Source organism: Mycteria americana, chromosome 6 (genome assembly GCF_035582795.1).
Source record: "Mycteria americana isolate JAX WOST 10 ecotype Jacksonville Zoo and Gardens chromosome 6, USCA_MyAme_1.0, whole genome shotgun sequence".
Lineage (NCBI taxonomy): Eukaryota > Metazoa > Chordata > Aves > Ciconiiformes > Ciconiidae > Mycteria > Mycteria americana.
Genome location: NC_134370.1, coordinates 59,513,127 through 59,530,466, shown reverse-complemented (window position 1 = coordinate 59,530,466; position 17,340 = coordinate 59,513,127). Strand labels below are relative to the sequence as shown.

Sequence of the window (17,340 nt, the reverse complement as noted above, 5' to 3'; positions counted from 1 at the left end):
AGAAGCCTAAACTTCCTAGTCAGTACTTTTGGTTGGTTGGGTTGGTTATTTCAGCTTCCTAAAATGAACTGAAGAAAAAAAAATCAGTGAGACAGGCCTGCTGTAAAGACAGCTTTGTGCCAGTATTAGGGCTTATGTATTTGTGATCAAAGTAATAATTACTACACTTTCTGTAAAATCCCAGGAAAACACATAAGTGTTGAGTAGATTCAAAGAGTACGTGGTTCCATGGAAGTGCATCACATGCCTAAAAAGAAACAGCCCACAAGCAACAGAGCCTGAGAATCACAGGGGTGAGAATCCATACAAAACAGAAAAGGCTAAAAAAGAATTCCAGCATTTTTCCCCTCAAACTGAAAAAAATGAATTTAATACAAAGGGTGAATTACAGCCCTTGTGGATTTTTTGCAATTTGCTTTTTGCATTTCTCCCAGATGGGTATAAACAACTACCCAAGGTTCTTTCTAATTTTTCAGTCATGTTCACCATTGGAAACCCATGCCTTAATTCAACACTACAAATCAGAATAGCATACAAACGGTGGTAACTGAAAAACTTTAGAGTTCAAGCATTTATCGGGAACTAAACCTAAGCTATTAGTCTAATGCTGAAGCTAAATGTGTTGTGAGTGTTTCCCTGTGACATCAAAATCTCCAGTCTATGCTATTTTTGAAGGAACTACACCTTCATTATCAGAATAAACAGGCAGACATCCCCCCAATCCTTCCTTTCCTCTTGCTCTGAAGAACAAGAAAGAAATGACTGATCACATCAGAGCAGGCAGCAGGGTGTCTTCCAGAGAAAGGGAACATTAAAGTGGTGGCACATGCATTACTTTCATCACTGGGGGTCAGTCATGTGCATTTAGGGTGAAAAAAAGAAATTGTGATGGTCCTATACCACAATTGCTACAGAAGAGTATACTGAGATGAAGTCAGGCATTTGTAATGTTCATATAAAGCACCACTGCCCTGTCAAGTAGGGGTCATGTATAACATGATATAAGAATACAGTCTCCTTAATCCTGGAGGTATCACGGGTGCATGTGTCCTGCTACTAAGGCACATTTGGCCAGGGTGTTTAATAGTTTCAGCTGTACCCTGTGATTACTTATGCCAAGCACAAGCACACAGACATCGTTTCAGCACTACAGCATGCAGAACAATGGGAAAGAGGGGCTGCTGTGCACACTCCTTTACCCAGCTGTCCAGCTCCATTGTCAATATTGGAAAGCAAAGCTTGATTACAGGAAGACTCGGACAAATGTCCCTTGTCTAAAGAGCCTTCATTTTAAAGGGAAAAGAGGAACCATCTCTATGCAGTCAAGTGGTAGCAGCTGTCTCATTAGCTCTTCCAGTTTGGCATATCTTAAAGCATTCTAGCATTCTTTAGTCCTACCCAGCTCTGGGTAAAATATGGCCATTTGGCTTATAGGGTGATACTAGGTTATATGTGAGCATGTTATGCCTGACATCTGATTTTGCAAGACCTTTTCTGTCGCGGTGCACTGCATTGCCTGACTTACTAGATTCCTCCACGGTCTTGTAAGAAACATCTGTTAGTGTTACTTTCCCCCACCAGTCATACTTCTGTGCAAAACAGAAGCATACTATATGAACAATAGAGCACAAGGGTTTCCTGCATTATACAAGTGCCCAAGATGTCACACATTTTACAGAGAGAGAAAAAAACATCCACATGTATTTTGTATTTCCATGTGTATTCTAAAAACACGTATGCATCCTGACCTTTCATGCTTACTCATTATCAGAAGGACAACAAACTGAGAATGCAAAAAACTTTATTAGCATAAAAAGTACATATTCAATAATCAATACTCAGTTCCTTCACAGCATCTGGCATGTTTGATACATCTTTCTATATCTGCTACAGCTGGAGGAAGAAGGGGTTGTAAGATGTCAGAGGTTTAGGGTTAGAGGGGGGTTGTTGGTGGGTTTTTTGTTTCATGCTTTTTTAAAGTTATGTAAACAATTCAGAGTGAAACCTGTACAAGCAGAATATTAGCTATCATTTGTACACTTAAAAGTTAAATAAAAACCAATTTCAGCAATACAAAAAGCAATATAAAAAAAGTATTCAGATGCATGACAAATGCATCAGAAGAAAATGTAGAAGGACACAGGAAGTAAGTGAACGTGTTTTAAAAGTTAAATCATACTGGAAATTCTCTGTAAATATCTGTATGGCTCAACATGAAAAATATTATAAAATTATGTGGTTCCATAAGAGATCTGTACAGTTGCATCTATTTTAACTTCAGTAAACATGAATATATTAGAACAACAGCCTGATTAAAAAGAGTAAGAAAAGTTTACTCAAGTTTAACATTTCAAGCTGCCTATTTGATAGAGTAACTAGACAGAGGTAGATGTCCAATATTAGTGGCCAAGCTATTCTAGCAAGACCCTTTAGCTATCTTGTCAAGTTTTTACATTCAAAGACAACGTGAAATGGCTCATAGATGAAGGATGTCTTTCAAAAAGCCAGCCAGAAAACCTGTATTGCTGATGGAAGTAGTTTCAATTATACAGCTGAAAGTGAGGAGTATGTAAGAATAAATCATTTACCAGACCACTGTAAGGACACCACTGATCAAGCACTAGAGCTCATGCAGTTGTTTTAACAAAAGTGAAATTCATTTGTTAATTTCCTATGCTTATTTTAGAAGCTGAACCATTGCTGCCTATCTGGCTCATAACTAGTCAAAATAAGATTGCAGGGTACCACGGCGGCGGATATCACATGTCCAGCAATGGAAACCACCTCCCAATGAATTGGCATGGCGAATATTCACTTTAATTGTAGAAATGCCTGCAAGAAACATACATTGCATACTTTAAAATTAAAATATCAAATTCATGTGGTAAGCTTTGATCAGGACATTAGATAATGCTTTATCAGATCATATGGCTAGATGCAAGTACGGAAAGTATTTCCTACTCATTTGTTAAGAATTTCTTTTCCCAAATTCTAGGCAGAGAACAAGCTAGGAACATAGCTGGCTTGTTTATCCTAGTGATACTCTCAGGAATACACAGTGCCTGGAGCACAGCTGGTGTTTGATGTGCCAGTAATAAAAAGAAAAATTCAGTTTTTGCAGTATGTGAAGAATTAGCTGAAATTCTACTACAATACATGACCAGGGCACATTTACATAAATCTGTGTGAGCATTTATGGTTCAGACACTAAGTGTCTTTCAAGTGCCTTTCAAGAAAAGAAGCATTCAAAGTACAGAGCTCTGAGTCCCTCTTTCTCTGAAAGGGGAAAGAGGCTGTTACACTTACTACCTAGGTTAAGCTTCCTCCCACTTCTTTTCAGCTCTGATGTTTCAGCTGTGGCTCAGCATATACAAAGTCCTGACAGATAGACTAGGATCAGAAGTCTTTTCTGTTATGAAGTTTGCCTTTTTGCTTCTTGGTACTTTCAGGAGCAGCTCAGTAGAATCTATCATCTAGGTCAGCAATAGTTTTGTTCCCAGTAGACCCATCTCAGTCCTAGGAACGCACCGACTACAGGAGTTTATTTAGAACTCACACAGACTATGAAGTTCAAGTGTGAAAGATATGTCATGATTAGCATTAATGGCCTCAATTTTGAAATTACTTTCAAGCATTTATAAATCCTCAGCTCCTTGCTCATGCAGAGAATTGAAACAGCGTAAGTTTGAAAAGCTAAGTGATGCACTAAAGGTTGTACAGCCAGCCTTTAAAAGCAGATTAAAGCATTAGATTGCATGGTTCTCACCTGCAATCTGTCTCAGATTTGAGGGAAGCTTCAATAAGTGCATTCACATCCATGGCACCAACCCTTCTTCTAGGTTCACAGTTGCTATCTTCCACCTTTGGATCATTCTCTCCTTCCCATCATTTTTCTCCCTTTAAAGGAGTCTTTTGCTATTAGGGAGTATTATCTTTTACTCTGCAATACAATGATCCCTCACTTCACTTGACTTCTCATCTACCCACCAGTGTTCTTTCTACCTTGTCAACTTTTGCATCACCATGTACTTCTCCTGCAGCAATAGTCAGCTGGCTGTAGCACCAAGCAATCTGACTACCCTCCTACTAACCAACTATGAGCCACAAGTAGATCTATCTACATCCTTCCCTCCCAGAGTGATGGAAACAGTTGGATTAACTGCATAAATTCAGATTAAGTCCATATTATTTGTCTTTGGAGTTAACTGTGCATAATAAGACTTTCAGATTTTATTCAGTTACAGTTCTCCTGCCACTGCATATCTAAATGAATGCAACCCTATCATGAGGGTGATCTCACAGGACTGAGATTCTCCATAAATGAGCAGAAATACCTGGGTTAAGTGGCCTTAATTTGACAGTTTAAAGTGTAATGAGTTTGAAACTAGAAAAATCTGAAAGCATTTTGGCAGTGAGGGATAGACAGCTCTACATCACTCAGCAATATGCACGCTCAACCTCTCCAAGATGGATTTTGACCTCCAAACTGAACAGACAGTTTTACATTTTAAAAAGCTAATTCAAAAGCATGCTAGTAGTAACTTTAATTGCTACTCATATGTTTATTTGCTGCAAGCTGTAGGGAGCACAAGATGTAAGAAGCCCGTATGCATATGACTGAAGTATTCAGGAGAGAAATAACTAAATGATTCTTACTTGCTAATCCAATTGTTTTGAGTACCTTTTCCAGTGCTGGCTGCTTTGACTACTTTAAGTGAAACCTCCATTCATCCTGATTTGTATAGCTGGTATCAAGATAATTTTGTTTTAAGTATATGTTGAAATATGTTAGGACATACCCAGATTTTCAAACATCTTCTGAATTGATGTCTCATTGGCATCCACCATCACACGTTTCTCATCCAGCATTAGGACATTCATGGAGAGCCATTTAGAAGACATCCACAGTGGGTGATCTAAACACACGAGAATGAACCTTCTACTGCACCAATGCTGCCCCATATTAATACTCTTAAGAATACTCTTAGAATTCTTAGAAAAGAAAGAGCGAATATACCATCTGGGATGAGTGGCACTGGGGGGCGAATCACGGTCCAGCCTGCTTTCTTGAAGAGCTCAATCTGAAAGAGCAATTTAATTAGATTCTAAACAGGGTTCTTAAAGTATTATGTCCTCCAATCTATGCCACATTTTCTCAGGCTACTTCAATATACGTGACATTCCCTTCCCTCTGTTCACTACTCTTGCCCTCATTCAAGTTCCATCTACAACCCCAGTTTTCATACAAGCTTTTTTTTAAAACCTTTTCAAACTTTGCATACCACTAGCATTCGTTTCTACTGTTTTTACGTATGCTAGGTATACTAAGATATGTTAAAGACAAAAGGTAACCATGCAGTTTAGAGCCTGTAAAGTAAAAGATACTAGTAACAGTGCAAAAGTATTGAATTCTTTATTGTTGGTATTATTTCTTCCCATATGACTGTAAAAGCCATTGATATGAATTACACTGCCATTTATAGAAACAAAACCACCAAAAATACCACATAAAATTACATTTACATCATGCTTCATAAGAAACTTCATATGCAGTTTATTTAACAGAGGGAACAAAATAAAGGCACCCTAGGGATTAATTTGTGTCTCTAAGAATTACACAATTAAGTTAAAAATAAGAGGAGGGTAATTTGGCTAAGGAGAATTGACTTTTCCACTTGATTGTCTGGATACTTGGAAGAAGAGCTCTTTATTCAAGCGGTACCACGAGGTGGAGCTCCGATTCTGAAAACTCAATAACCAGCCTGGCCTGCCAGGGTTTTAAAGACAAGCCCCCTGTCACCCGCACTCCCCACCATTTCCTGGTCATCCAGAACTGCCAAGTCAGTTTTTGTGAAAGCAAGCTGCATCTATCTTTTCTATCTACACAGACAGCAGTTTTCCATGAAAAAAGTCCCAGCACATGGGTTTAACACAAGGAGACCAAGAGCCTCCTCTTGCAAGTAAGATTATGGAAGACGGGGAGGGAAGAGGGGAGGAAAAGACTATGATTGTTTCAAAAAATATATATATATTCTCATAATGGATATTACAAGAGGCAGTAATTCAATGGGACTATTTCCACTGAAGCCACTTGCTGTGAAGAGACTAACGTTGCTTCTAAGAGCTGTGCTGTGCACATGGTTCCATCATCTCTGCTGCACACAGCTCTATCCCACTGATTAAGTGTCAGCTCAGCTATTCCTATGTGGTTGTACAGCTCCCAAAATCATGGGGATCCTCACAAAAATTCTCAAGCACAAGTAACATGCCTATAACAGATGAGCTCTTACTCTCTGGAGGGCTTTCTGATCAGATTGCACTGTTTAGCAATATTAGCTTTTTCTCAGAGCGAAGTAGTAGGTTTTACATACTGAACCGTGTCTCTCCTTTCCTACTCTTCAAAAAGTATTTCTCGCACAGTTATTCAGAGCTGAATGCCTGAGCAATTACCGGCCTCCTGCTATTGGTACAGTTAACACCACCAAAGCAGAGACTTCCAAAATAAGAATAAAAAGAGGGATTATTCATCTGAACAGCAGAAAACCCTCAATGTCTCCTTGGATACAGTTAATATATTGAAGGAGTGGAAGTGTTCAGTGCAGTAGTATATCCTATGTACTTGCTTTGATACTACATTATTACAAAACAGATCTCTTCATCACATTTAAACCATGTACATAGGAAGAAACACACAAGACATCTGCCTAGCTTCACAATAAGAAAGCACAAAGAGCAGTAGCAGAAGATTGAGGGAGAGCAATGGTCATTGTACTGCTAAGAAAGTTCTAGAGTCAAGATGCAGATACATCTGTAAGGTCCTGAACAACTGCCTGAGTGCTATTTAAATTCAGTAATTTAATATTATTCAAGTGTATACAAAACAAACTCGTGGATTAGCAATTATCCAGCAGGGACCTAATCCAGCTGAGTCACTTTTAAACACAAAACACTTTCCCCTCTGCTCCACTCTTACCTGATGGCAGGGACGGTCTGGGTTAGACAGCACAAGATCAGGTCCAATGATATTAAAAGTGGCATCAATGTGCATAGGGTTAGGATCCTTAAAGGATATTATATGCACTCTGTAGTCTGGTGCAAGATGTCGCCTCATCCATTCAATGCCCATGTAATTTGTCACCTGGAAACAGGACAAAGTCAGTTTTACTATGCTAGAATATAAACTGCATCCAAGCTTAGTTTATCTAAGGTTTTATTTAAGTAAATATTTAAAGCCAAAATAATAGAAGTTTGTGCCTTTAGCTAACGTCTTAGCTGTAAGACAGTCTCATCCTGTATATCAGACATTCTACAAATAGCAACTTCTTTTGTCAACACTATCATTTTAATGCTGTTCAGGAATTTTAAAAGACATAAATACAAGTATCAATCATTCAGATAGATACCAAAACTGTTGGAATAAACTTCTGTTTACCTGGCTCCTTTGTACAAAGATATCTCTTCCAGCTCTAATGAAGTCAGCAGCATCAAAGCATGGCTCAAATTCAGTAGTTACAAATTTTCCCTGAGCAGCCAGTTTATGCCTGTCTTCAACAGAGCAGATCGGATAATCCTAGTTACAGAAAAAGGAGTAATAGCTTTAGGGTGGAGATGGTAAGGGAAAGTTTTCAAGTTATTTGCTACTGAAGAGTATTTTGAAATGAAGAAAATATGTTTATATTGATAGCTAGTATGTTCCTTGGAGGTGGTTTGGTTTACTTGTTACTAGAATAAAAAAAAGAAAGCATAAATGTGGAAGCTTAAGTAAAAGGTTTTAAGCACATTCAAGAATAGATGATGAGAGAAGAGCTAATAGTTACACCAAGAAGTTAACTGGCTCTTCAGAGCCACTGTCTCTGTAATATTCTGGCTTCTGGATCAAAAGTATTAATTACCAGTGGAGTTTAACTATCAGTCCTACAAATCGCTGCACAGTGACAGAAATACTGGTATGCAAGCTATTTCCTAACAAAGGTAGACTCCCTGCTTTTTTCACATTTTAGAACGGAGCAGTACTTCAAGCTAGAAGGTAGATCTCCAGGAAGTTAAATAGATTTTAGAATGAAACAATGCAATTAAGAACAAATGAGGTGGAAAAAACAGCACAATCAAAAGCTACTGGATAAGTAAGCATGCTTTAGAATAGGCTCTGGAAGTCTTCTAACACTGACAGATCACTCGAAGGTAATTTTGTTTAACAAAGACTTCTTTGCATCATTGATAAGATGTCACTGTTCCCAGAAAGTTATAATCATTCCACATCCAGTCTTCCTGCACTTATTGTAGATGCTTTTCCCAAGGTCCTAATGCATTTGGGGGCCTATAGGAAACTACCAAAATTGTCTGAGTCAAAATTATTACAAAAGAAAAAAAAAGAAAATGTTAACTTAAATATTTGGAAGGTAAATACTCACAGTTTAGATCCTCCACTTTCTTTTATGTAACTTTCAAAATACTAATCATCACACAAAACAAGGATTGAGTTTTTTTTTTTTTTCTGTGACAAAAATATATATTCTTTCCCACTTTCCTGATACACCCAGGAAATATGGACATTCTCAGGGAATCTCAATTCTTTAAAGTAATCTTTGTAATGTCTTTCTAGCATTCCTTCCTCTTTAGTAATGCTAAGTTACAGCCAGTAATCAAAACAATTCAAAGCAGACTTGAATTCAATAGGCACAACTTCCTGTTTCTTATTCCCTACTTGCACACGCTCAGTTTCACCTGGAAAGGCTACAGAAAATTTGCATACATTAGAAAAACCACAAATTTCAAGAGTTGCTTTGTTCCACACACCACCACCACCGCCACCCCCCCCCCCACCACAATTTTGTGAATCCCAGATATCAGGTTGAAACTATGGACAAAAGTCTGTGTAACCAGAACTGGTTCTGAAGCAAAATGAGAACAATACCTGATCATAGAGTTCATCTGCCATTGTGGGTTTAGGGGCAGTTGTCCACTTAGCACCACAGTTGAAATAATCTTTGATTATTCGTCTATACGCTCTGTACTCAAAGAACCGAGCACGCCAAGCCATAGGCGCTTCAATAATTTCATTTCCCACCACCAACAGGATGTCTCTTGGCATGGCAGCGTACATACCTGAAAGGAAAAAGGCCATTAACCTATGAGACAAATACGCTTTTCTCAGCTCTTTCAGCTTATTCGCTTTTCACCCTCCTTTTTACCATTACTTCTATCCAAAAGACTGGCAAAAAGCATCTTCACAAAAGTCAGGAAACCAGCGCATAATTTGAGGTCCTTACATTCTTCAGTAAGTTTTCAGAGTGACATTTTTTTATTCAAAATACATGCAACGTTTTGCTACAAAGCCTCGCTCGTAACAAGTTCACAGCTAGATGTAAGCCATCCACAATCTACAAGCCTCTACTTCATAATCCGGTTGATGGAAATGAACTAGACAAATGCTTATGAATTACTCGGACAACTTTAAAAGGTGATGAGACAGGTAGCAAGTTTTCCAAGTGGACCTCATTTCTTTATATGCCATCCTTTTAAAAAGTAATAGCACAGAAGAGGAATTTGATGGAACACAGAACTAGTGCAGGAAGCAGTCCATTAGACTTTTCATTACCATTACCTGTTCCCTAGTGAATTTGAATTCCACTAGAACAACTTAAGAACACATTTAACATGAAAGGAGCCTGGAGACTACGCCTGATGCAAAGCTGAGTATGAGCCAGTGTGCTCTCACTGCAAATAACCAAAGCCACATGGTGCCATACAAGGAGGAATGTGGCCAGTAGGTAGAGAGACTTTCAAGTTTCCTTGACACTAGTGAGGATCCTCCTGGAAAGCTGTTTCTAGTTTTGGCCTCCATAGTTTAAGATGGATCCAACTCTAGGATCCAACAAAGGGCTATCAAGACAGTCAGGGGGCCTTACAGCACGTGACCTGGGAGGAGAAGTGGAGGAACCTCAGCTTATTTCATGTGGCAAGTAGGGGACAAAGCAGTAACAGCCTGCAGCTACTTTCTGGGCCATTAAACATGGCAGATGAACACTTCTTGGTAGTGGCACTGACAACATAGCAAGGGAATCTGGCAACAGATGCTGGTGTGGGAAGTTCAGGTTAGGTATTAGGACAATGTCTTTCATTAGGATCTCCATGCAGCACTGAAACAGGTCAGCAAACCAGGTGGCAGAATCTCCATCCCTGGAGATTTTCCAAGTCATAGCTACACAAAGCCATCACTGACCTAATCTAGCACTGGCAATAATCCTGCTCCAAGCAAGAAGGTAGACTAGACAACATCCAAAATGTCTCAGACAAGAGCTAAACAGACAAGGCCTTCAACAATGGAAGAACATTTACCTGTAGACTCAAAATCAGGTGTTTTGTACTTCACAGACCAGTCAATTGGATCAGGCCTCTTGACAATTACACCTTCTCTTTTCAAGATATTGCACATCTCTTCAATTTCAGCAATAGCTTTTTTTAAATGGTCTTTGGGGAAGCTCTGGCCTCCAAATTTCTGATAAAATCCCCAATACTTTTCATATGTGTTGGCCTAAAACAAAAGGACAGATAAGTGACAAAGAATAAGCATCAGTTATTTTGGTAGAGTGAAATAGATGCATAAGACATTCTTAATGTCCAAAGTTTCTTCTTGTTCTTTCACTGACTTCCCATTGCTTTGTATGTGTTACGACCATAACATGTCGTAGTGTGCCTTATATTTGATTCCTGCAATATTTTGAAGAGTTGCTAAGAATTGTTTATGTCCTGCTGATTCTTCTAAAATAAAGGGGCAGGAGAGGACAAAAAAAAAAAAAGGAAGCGAGAAGCTTCAGTGCTTCAGATAAATGCTCAATTAGTCCTGGTTGAGAATCCCTATCCTGGTAGCACTCTGCTGTCTTTGTTTTTTGTCCTTACTACTTCTATTTATACACACCATTGGCAAGGTTTCACTCAGAGGTTTTATGATGTGCATGTGTCCAGTCATTAAACTTACATAAGTGCAGGTGTTAGACTAGTTGTGAATGCCTGATGTCTTCACAAATACTTACATACAGTAACAAAGTTAAGTTTCAACTGCATGTGCTAAGCAGGCTCATTCAACTGGTTCAGCTCATTCAAAGCTCATTCAGATGGCTTTGGTATCTGCTGACAGACTGTACATGTGGCATGATGCCCAAGAAAAAAGGTCCTCTGAGGAACAGCAGGAAAAAAGGAGGGAAAGCCATTCTGGAATGTGGAGAAGTACGTACACATTTCATTCCCACTTGCAAGTTCAGTTTGACTCTTAGATGGGATTTTCGGGATATTTCATTTCCTCATATTTTTGGATATAGATGGATTAGCTTATATTACTTGTTTCTATTGATGGGAATACTATTATAAATAATGTAATAAGTATTTCTAGAAGTCTCTTCCCCTCTTTAGCCATAGCCCTACAGAAAGTCTCATTATTTATCAAATCACAGATTAAAACCGAGAGACTACATTACACTTCAGTTAGTATTTAGTGGCTAATACTGCCAAGTGGCCATCAAAGACTTGGTCCTTATTACACCAGACCTATACAAACACACTAAACACAGCAAACCCTATAGACTCTGCTATTTAATAAGGCTAGCAGACATGTTTTGAAATGAAAAAACCTTGAGCTCATCTCCAAAATGCATACATCTGTAGTCACCTTGTTAAAACCTCACTTCTATACTGTGACAGTGGTGACATGAGGAATTCTAAAGCCATCCCAAGTACAGGTAACATGCCTCGTTGGCTAGAAGGGGCCATAGTTCAGGTACAGCAGCAGTCTAGAAAATGCACGAGATACTAAATTTACTTGTTTTAATTCAACCCTGACAAGTACAACATGTCCAGGCCTAAATCCTGTGCTCCTGAAATCCTGTGATAGTCTTCTCAAATTAAAAACTAATTCAAAATAATGTCTTAGTTCTCATGGTTAAGAAAATCCAGACACATCATCAAAACAAATGCTGCTGCTTCAGTTCAGTGTATCTTTGAAAGTACTTCAGATTTATAAGCTGTGAAACCAGCAGTTTTGATGGGTCTCTGCTAACACTAAGATGACAGAGGAGCAAGTGCGTATGGAGCCCTTCTGGAACAACAGCAGAAGGCGTCAGGAACAGGTGAGCAAGTGGTCAGGTCCCTTCTACCAGAGTCCTGCTCATTCAGGCAGCATGAATGACAGCAGTGGGATGCAGGAGAACCTGCCCTCCCAAACGTGAGGTTCTCTCCTCACACTGCAGTCCTAACTACCTTCCAGAAAGCAATGTTCTGGACAAAAACAATGCAATGATTTTCCTTTTGTGCTAGTACTGTCAGTGAGCCCCGAGCACGCAAGGCCAGTCATCTGAAGGCATGCCTGATCTCCTTTAACAATCCAGGCTATCCACTGTATTCTCTAGTATTTCTGGATATTTGCCCTCATGCTAAAGAGGTAAGACAGAAGAAAGAGAAAATTCAACCTTTTAGACATCCTTAACATTTATATAGAGAGCCCAGGCAAAGGTTCAGCATGGCCATCCTGCTCCTCCAGTACTGAAGCTTCTTCCCATCCTTCCTGAAGGAATTTATTCTTTTTCTCTAAGCAAGGTCTTGGGTAATTTGATCACCTCAGACTTGCCAGCTGTTGAGAAGTCACATGCAGATCATATGAAGTGCCTAGCATTCCTATGGAAGCCCGTTCTGCTAATGAGACAAATGTGCCCTATGGAGTAAAGCTAGTTATTTTCAGAGCCAGCCATGATGTATTTGAACATCATTAATTCCTAAGAGTTGCAGGTCGTCTCTTCACCAGGTGTCCTCTTGTACTGCCCTTTTTCAAACCTGAGAAATGACACTTGTGTTGCACTAATATGATGGCATAAACTTAAAGTTAAGACAGAGTAAGGGTTAACACCATAACACCACTCATATTCCCTACCTTCTGAATAACTGGGAAAAGGGTTATATGACTGGGACATCTATTTCATACCAATTCAGGGCTGAGATTTCAGGCCCCTTTGATCATATACATACAACTCATTTCAGACTGTTCAAAAAGTACCATGGCCAAGACACAGAAGAGTTTTAAATAGTCTCCTCAATGCACCGTATAGCCTGCTGTCTGAGAGTACCTGAGAAACTGTAGCAGCATTTAAGAAAAACCCTCTCTTTTCAGAAAGAAATTTAAGAGTGTGCTGTAAGGAAAAGATTGTCTCTAAGAAACAGCAGAATCTGTCCTTCTAGTTGCTACATTTTAAACATTTGTTGTGGAAAATAATTAACGTTATCAATGTTAATGTTCTCGAGATGTACCTAGTAATGACAGTTACTAAATTTAGTACATAAAAACAGAAATTCAGATCAAATTGCTTTTGCCTAATTCAGTAGCAAACACCCCTCCCACCTTCTCACTCAAGATATAGTGATCTGTGGTTACAATACTTCTTCACCAAAAATACATTATTATTCACAAAATATACTGGAAAACATTGCAGAGTACAAAGCTATAAAGCTCAACTGTTTGACTGTCAACTGCTTCAGAATAATACATCTGAACGGTGAGATTATTGACTAAATTGCTAATTCAAAAAAAGGGCATCTTCCTAATTAATGTAGTTGTTAACCTCCTAGTTAAGATTTCCCACGTTTCCCAATAGTGTATTTACCTCTACATAACCTACGCAGCCCATTTCAAGCTCCCAAAAGGATATGCAATGAAGTGTCAGCTCATTAATATTCATCAGATATGTAGGGCTCCCTATTCAATTCATTCCTTCCTCCTTCTTATGCCAAGCACATCATTCCTACATCAGAGCAAAAAGATTTGTGTATACCAAAACCACGTCTCAAAGTACAAGAGTGCTGAGTGCAGCCATACTTCCTGCACTTAAATTTTGTAAATAAACATGCGTACAATCTTAAAACACAACTTAGAAGTACCTCAAAGCAAGTATTTACCAAAACTGTTCTACTTTGAGATGTGTTTTTTAAAGCATCTCAGGTCCAAAGCCTCAATTTTTCTTTATACAACTCAAATTCACTAGTTTTAAACTGCAGTTTTTATAACCAATGACCCTGATTCATAGTTGGCAAAAGGCATACGATACATGTCAACCCTAGTATAGCTACATACATGGACAGCAGCAGGGACTTCTGGCTGTTGTATTACACTGGAGCAACACACACACGCCTTACCTTTCAGCCACATAGCAGAGATTTGACCAATAACTGAATCTATTAATATCTTTCAGTATTGGCAAGGTAGGATTTGGACTACCGTTTAGATTATTCAGCAATGCCTCCAGGTAAAGTTACTGTTACAGTTTCTACAGCATAATTTAAGACAAAAGCAGAGAAAACTAGAGGAAACCACATCTCAGCTGGCACGCTCTATTACTATTACCTGTTGTGGCCAATGTATTCTTTAGAATTGGCAGTTTACCTAAAGCAAGGCTAAAGCTTGCTTTAACCCCAAGTTGTAGGTATTTGAATTGCAGAGGTAATCCTATACTTTTACATTCCTCATTGAGCTTTTGATATTGCATGTAACAAAGTGAAGTTCTGACCTCATTCTATTAGTTATGGCTTAATAGGCACTAGAACCAGGCAAGCTGTATAGCATGTCACACTAAGTTAGACATTTGAGAGAGTATTTTTTCTGACATTAAAGAGAGCCCTTGGCCACTACTTGAGAATAGAATTTTGCCTCATTCAATGTAACAAAGCTAGAAAATTTTTTTCCTTGCTCTTTCCGTACATTCATTATGGCAGTTTTAGTACATAAATGCACATACATACACTTGTATATTAGAAATGCCAATCCTCATTCGATTCTTTTTCTGAAGCTGCTAGAGTATCTTTGGAGTGTCTGAAACAGGATTCCAGAGGTTGATAACTGAGCTCCAGCTTTCCAGGAGTAAATGCAAGTCATAACAAAGTCAGTGGTAAAGTTTTCATTGCGCTCACTGGGGCCAAGATATCATCTCAAATGTCCCAATGTAAGTCAAATGATTACTCTTCTATCTGGGGATTAGAACTACCAAGCTGCAGTAATTCATTCACACTCCTCCAAACAGTTTTGCCCAGAATCATAGCTCAGATTCTAAAGAAAAATATACAAATGTGAAAGGGGCTGGGGGAAGAGAAGCCTTCTCCACAAGTACATCCCAAACTTCCTCTAAACTACCATTTCCAGCACTTTAAGCATATTTTCAGTATCTTTGTTTGCCATTCCTTCAATGTCAGATCAGAAGAATTTCCTTTCTTTTTTAAACTGAGGTCTTCTGGTCAACTTTGTCAAGATACCCTTTAAAATTTTACTAAGGTCTCTTCAGCAGAAGTAGCGTGCCAGCTCATTTTGCTGTGATAGCCACGGATTACGTGCTGCCTTGGAAGCAGTACTGTACTGTGACACTGGAAGAGAACAATTCAAGATCATCCCTACAAATGCAGGTGACAACACATACTTAGCAACTTCAAAGTCCAGGTAAAGTACACAATAAAAATCTGGAGCAAGCCCATTGTTTGAGTATTCCCGTTTTAAAACACAACATTTCAGAGAACAAAAGAAATGTGGATTTATTTAGGTTGCTGTTGTAGTTTTAGGCACAGAAAAACTCTGAAAAACAGAGGAGTATGTATCTCCATACAATACTTCCTGTAGCACATGAGTTCCAGTGAGCTATTTAAGAGCCATTTAAACATAATGGTCCTGCTAGTCTACAGCTATAGAACTCGATCTTTCTCAGACTATTAAGTAGAAAGCTACACTTTTTTTCAAGCAGTAACCCTACTTAGTTTTGAGCCCAATTAAACTTTCATCAGTCCTACCAACCATCTCACATGCTACAGCGTGTACTTTGACAGCATCAGGGCTATATTACTAGAGCAGACTGTACATAATAGAGATTCTCTCTACTACAGACTTCCATTAAATCAGCTAATTCAGTTGAAAGTAGGAAGAAAAAGCATATCCCCCACCTACATGGCTATGCTGTAAAATTTCACAGAAGTAAACAACTACTTTGAAAGAAGAATCCTCAAGCATAAACACCACACCTTGTGCACTGTAAAGCTTAAGCAAATTTTATATATAGAACCCACATTATTTCCTATTTAAGGTTATTTTTATTGTTTACCTTAACCTCCACAGAAAAAGGTGGGACACAAGCATTTTCAGCTCTTCCCACAATGACCTCTTCCAGTGGGTCCCATTCATTGTATGAGCAAACAGGACAGTCCTTAGGCACAGGGCTAGTAGCCTTGTTGTCATCAGCAGCACAGGGGTTCTGGGAGGCTGTAGCTGCCTGGGTGCTCCAGAAAGATCGCTGCACCCATCCTGTAAAGACTCTTCCAAGCTTAAAATAAAAATAAGAATGAAAATTATGTTTCCCTTACAAAAGGCAAAAAGCAACGGTTCAGTCCACAAGTGCCCTACACCATAATCCCAAAGCAACGTACGTTATTTGGAGCATTAACAGAAACACAGTTTGTTACAGCCATTCTAATTTATTCACAGCCTACTAGATGCTTAAGGGACAATTCGCCCCTTAAAACGCACTCAGTTTAGGAGAATAACGACATAGGAGCACAGCATTGACAGCGGCGACTGGAGTCACCGAACTCTGTGCCGCTGAACTGGGAGGATGCACGGGTGAGCCTCAGCCGAGGAAGCCCGTTGCCATCCCGCTCACCACCGCCCGCAGCGCGCCCGTACGCCCGCACCCGCCGGAGCATCCTCAACCCCCGCCCCTCCGAGCCCGGCGGCGGATCTGCGCGGCACCAACCCGCGAGCCGATGTAATGCGCCGCTTCGGCTCCGCGGCTGCCCCCGCGCAAACACCGCACCCGCAGCATCCCTGCGGCAGCAGCGCAGCTGCGCCCTCCCCCCGGCCCGCCGCCTTTATGGCGGCCCGCCACGCCCCCGCCGCCGCCCATTGGCCGAGGGGGCGCGGAGCGGCGCGGAGCCGCAGCGGGGGCGGCGGCCGCTTGCCCGTGCGGGGCTGCTGATGGGCGGCGGCGGCGCCCCGGTCCCGGTCCCCAGCCCCGGCCCTCAGCCCCAGCCCCGGCCCCGGCGGGAGGGGCCCGCCCGGCGGCGCGGCACCCCGCGCTGCGGCACCCCCGCGCTGGCGGCCTAGGGGTAACGGGGCGCCCCCCGCCAGTCGGGGCGAGCGAGCAGCTGGAGCGATCGAGCCCCAGGGCGGGCCCTGGGAGGCGCAGCCGAGCTGGGTGAGGCATCTGCAAAGCTGCCTGAGGGCTTCTTTCAACACGCCGGGATTTCATTTCCACAAACGGCTCTTCAGCAGCAATTTGACTTGGAAGATTTCCAGTCAGGTTTAAAATCCTTCTCTAAAAAGCGTGC

General features: G+C 40.4%; 1 protein-coding gene across 2 annotated transcripts; it reads right to left on the bottom strand.

The window, feature by feature from the left end:
* Positions 1-1,731: 1,731 nt before the first annotated feature.
* GATM (glycine amidinotransferase) lies at positions 1,732-16,839 on the bottom strand. Of its 2 annotated transcripts, XR_012776249.1 has the most exons (10): positions 16,767-16,839; positions 16,119-16,337; positions 10,339-10,534; positions 8,915-9,105; positions 7,433-7,570; positions 6,974-7,138; positions 5,018-5,081; positions 4,800-4,916; positions 3,767-3,897; positions 1,732-2,832 (listed from the first exon to the last, which is right to left on the bottom strand). XR_012776249.1 is itself a non-coding variant. In XM_075506136.1 (9 exons), the coding sequence occupies exons 1-9, from the start codon at positions 16,833-16,835 to the stop codon at positions 2,720-2,722; spliced, it is 1,272 nt and encodes a 423-aa protein (XP_075362251.1). In that variant the 5' UTR covers positions 16,836-16,839; the 3' UTR covers positions 1,732-2,719. The 2 variants fall into 2 exon arrangements, 1 of the variants encoding a protein (XP_075362251.1); XM_075506136.1 differs by lacking the exon at positions 3,767-3,897.
* Between the last annotated feature and the right edge of the window lie 501 nt (positions 16,840-17,340).